The sequence below is a fragment of the Bison bison genome, unplaced genomic scaffold (assembly GCF_000754665.1).
Source record: "Bison bison bison isolate TAMUID 2011002044 unplaced genomic scaffold, Bison_UMD1.0 scf7180017864270, whole genome shotgun sequence".
In the NCBI taxonomy this organism is placed as follows: domain Eukaryota; kingdom Metazoa; phylum Chordata; class Mammalia; order Artiodactyla; family Bovidae; genus Bison; species Bison bison.
The window spans coordinates 2,675,918-2,680,210 of NW_011494842.1; the positions used below are offsets into that span (position 1 = coordinate 2,675,918).

General features: G+C 38.6%; 1 protein-coding gene across 1 annotated transcript in view; it reads left to right on the forward strand.

Annotated features, from left to right (window-relative positions):
* The window catches only part of BMP5 (bone morphogenetic protein 5), a 144,673-nt gene that overhangs the window by 94,760 nt on the left and 45,620 nt on the right, over positions 1-4,293 (forward strand). The window contains exon 3 of the mRNA XM_010848537.1: positions 2,920-3,068. Coding sequence (XP_010846839.1) covers positions 2,920-3,068 — 149 coding nt within the window. The remainder of the gene's footprint in view (positions 1-2,919; positions 3,069-4,293) is intronic.

Here is a 4,293-nt window from a genome sequence, read left to right on the forward strand (position 1 = left end):
GTCTCTGCTTTTGAATATGCTGTCTAGTTTCATCATAACTTTCCTTCCAAGGAGTAAGCATCTTTTAATTTCATGGCTGCAGTCACCATCTGCAGTGATTTTGGAGCCCACAAATAATACAGTCTGACACTGTTTCCACTGTTTCCCTATTTCCCATGAAGTGATGGGACCAGATGCCATGATCTTCGTTTTCTGAATGTTGAGCTTTAAGCCAACTTTTTCACTCTCCTCTTTTACTTTCATCAAGAGGCTTTTTAGTTACTCTTCACTTTCTGCCATAAGGGTGGTGTCATCTGCATATCTGAGGTTATTGATATTTCTCCCGGCAATCTTGATTCCAGCTTGTGCTTCTTCCAGCCCAGCGTTTCTCATGATGTACTCTGCATAGAAGTTAAATAAGCAGGGTGACACTATACAGCCTTGACGTACTCCTTTTCCTATTTGGAACCAGTCTGTTGTTCCATGTCCAGTTCTAACTGTTGCTTCCTGACCTGCATATAGTTTTCTCAAGAGGCAGGTCAGGTGGTCTGCTTTCCCATCTCTTTCAGAACACCTTTACCACATTTCAAATAAAATCAGGATAGCACTTGAGTAGTTTCAAAACTGCAAGGTGGATCCTTCTCTTAGGAAGTTAGCAATGTGATTAAATTAATTCCAAGATAACAGTCTCAAAGATAGTTTTAAAATATATCAAAATTTTAAAGATAATCAGTTTTTCTTAGATTTGTATATTAGATTTGGTATATTTTTCAAGTTACGAGAGGCAGGGAGAATTTTACTTTTGTTCAACCACAGTGTGAATATGATAGATCCTTAAACTTCAACTGGGAAAAAATTAATCTTTTCATTTCATTGTATTATATGCTTGTTGTATATCTGCAGTAACTCAAACTGAGTCCTGTATTGGATGTGAAAAAGTGTCTGTAACCCTTCCTTGGTAAGAAAATTGTGAAGGAGAATGAAAGCTGCATTTTTGGGTGTATGGTAGCTGGTCAATTTAATTGATTGCATCATTAATACATTTATTTTAACTTCTCTAGGTTAATGGAAGGATGGTTTAAATCAAGTTTAAGTAAAGAAATGGAGCTATAGCCTCTAAAATATTGACTGAGATTCTTTACTTCTTTTACGGTTCAGTTTTTAATGATCACTGATGACTTTTTTCCTAAGGAAATAATAAATGTACATGATTTTACTCAAAATTAATTGTTTAAATTTTGTAAGCCATCTTTGAAGTGACTTCTAAGATACAGATTGATGGAAAATACAATAGAACAATAGAGCATAACTTATTATGACATAGCTCTGATCTTCCTCATGAATGACATGCTGCCAAATTCAGCACCATCATCAATGCATAATAGTATATTTCTGTTCTACTTTGATGGATTTCCTTTGTTTTTACCACCAAACTCTCTGAGCCTCAATTTCATCAACATAAGAGATCTATTGTAAAGACTAAATGTCAGATAGAGCACAGATTTGTGATTGCCAAGAATGAGGGGGAATGGCAGAGGGATGGAGTAGGAATTTGGGATTAGCAGATGTAAACTATTGATATATAGAGGATGGATGAACAACAAGATCCTGCTTAATAGCAAGATCTTGCTATATTCTCTTGCATATAGCAAGATCTGCATCTTGTTTCTGTATAGCAGAAATTAAAAGAACACTGTAAATCAACTATATTTTGATAAAATAAATTTAGAAAAAGATTAAATGTCAAAAATATGTAGCATTTGCCTCAGAGGCTGCCTATAGAAAGGAAATAATAAAATAATTCATTATACAGATACTCATACATTTGTAAAGTTAATACTAAAGTTAAGATTGATAAATATTAGTAACAGTAACACCATGGAGATCATTCTAAAACATACAAGTTTATATTCATAGCTGTTACTGCCCTCAGGGAACTTGTGCACACAGATGATGTTAAAGCAAGTCAGGGTAGATCCATAGCTCAATCCATGGGAAAAGTGAAAGTTGCTCAGTCATGTCTGACTCTTTGTGACCCCATGGACTATACAGTCCATGGACTTCTCCTGGCAAGAATACTGGAGTGGATAGCTTTTCCCTTCTCCAGAGGATCTTCCCAACCCAGAGGTCAAACCCAGGTCTCCAGCATTACAGGTAGATTCTTAACCAGCTGAGCCACCAAGGAAACCCAAGAACTCTGGAGTGGGTAGCCTATCCCTTCTCCAGCATGTCTTCCTGACCCAGGAATCGAACCCGGCTCTCCTGCATTGCAGGCGGATTCTTTAGCAACAGAGCTACCAGGGAATCCCCAATCTATAGGACTTCCCCCTTAATCCAATGATGTATTTGGTGACCTTCTTTTGGCCTGGTATCCATAAAATAATTATATAACAAAAACATAAAATGAAATAAAAATGGGAAAAAGTGTAATAAAGTGGAAACTAAAGGAAAATGATCTCTAAAAGAGAAAATGATCTCTGAAAGGCTTGCATCACAGACTGCCTGCCCTCCACCTCCATGGAGAATCCACAGCCACTCAGACTGGAGCAGCTGCTGTCGCTTCCTCTCTATTCAGTTCAACAGTTGCTCATGAACTTGCCAGTGTCCTGTTCCTTACAGGTAGTGGTTAGGGGAAATACTGATTATCAGGGACTAAATCAAGACCACTAAGCCAGTTTGTAAAGGAAACTTGACAGTGAAGAGCAGGAAAATGGAAATTACTTTCAGATATTCCTAATCTGCACCAGATTTGGGTTGGGATTCTAGCAATAAAACGTCCTGTATCTTATTAGTCATCACTTGAGTCATTTGTTCCCCTTGCTCCTTAATCAACTCCTGTCATTTTAAGAGTGGTTTTGTAGAGCTTTCACTTAAGTGTAGGGAATGATGATTTTCACTCAAACCTGTAACTGTTTTTGTTGTTGTTTTCTTTCTCCTTAGGGACGCAGATCTATTCTTGTTAGACACAAGGAAAACCCAAGCTCTTGATGTGGGTTGGCTTGTCTTTGATATCACTGTGACCAGCAATCATTGGGTGATTAATCCACAGAACAATTTGGGCTTACAACTTTGTGCAGAAACAGGAGATGGTAAGCACTGAATTTTGTACATTTTGTGGTACTGGTTTGTACCCATTGAGAGTTACAGCTTTTTGTGGGATTTAACCAATGTATTTTTTATACACACAATGTGCAAAGTGGTGCAGTCTATAAGACAGAGCAATATATTGATTAGTTAATTGATTTGTAAACAACATGCATTTATTGTCAGGCTCTGCAATGGCTGTGGGAGGTAAAGACAACTTAAGCCCTCTTCTTGGTCTTGGGGTTTTTATTCTTGTGTTGAAGGCCTGTATGTAAATAAACAGCACAACTGTAATATAGCAATACTGAAAGAAAGTGATGTGTGAGGTGCTGTGGATCCATGTCTTAACTGTGGTGGTGGTTACACAGCTATGTAATTTGTAAAAACGTATAGAACTGTACTCTAAAGAAGAATAAATATTACCATAGTCAAAGAATGTCTCAAAACTTGACTTAAAAAAGAAATATATATCAAAGCAGGCGATAGGGAAACAGACAAATGACCTACCATAACACAGAGGAGGGTGAGGATGGAACAAAAGACTCACGAATATGCAGAAGATGTTACTGAGTTAGATCTTAACATACTGTAATATTTGATCAAAAGACAACAGCTCCAGGATCACTTCTGGGAGAGATTTGTTGACTTTAAAAAAAGAAAAGAGCAACCTAAAAGTTGAGAGTTATGTTTTACTTGGTGGACAAAACTGAGGACTTAGGCCTAGGATGCAGCCTCTTATATGACTAAGTTCAGTTCAGTTCAGTCACTCAGTTGTGTCCGACTCTTCGTGACCCCATGGACTGCAGCATGCCAGGCCTCCCTGTCTATCACCAACTCCCGGAGTTTACTCAAACTCATGTCCATTGAATCAGTGATGCCATCCAACCATCTCATCCTTGCATGACTAAGGGACTGCTCTAAAGAGGTAAGGGGGGAGCCAGGATATACAGAGATTTTTTTACAACAAAGGCCAGGTAGTTGGAATATCAAGGGATTACTGTTAATTAAAGAAAGCAAGACATCTCAAGTTAGTGAATTTAGGGCTTTTCTATGTATGGGAAGATGCAAGGGTCTGGGCTCACTGAAATCATCCCTCTGATATGCACCTCAGCTATTGGGGGCCAGTATCCTGTACTTTCTCATCCGGAGTCTCCTCCGGTGCACTGCTGCGGGGGTTGGGTGGCTGTGGCCGCTGACAGTTTGATGGGGAGGCATCCTGTTTCCACCCTG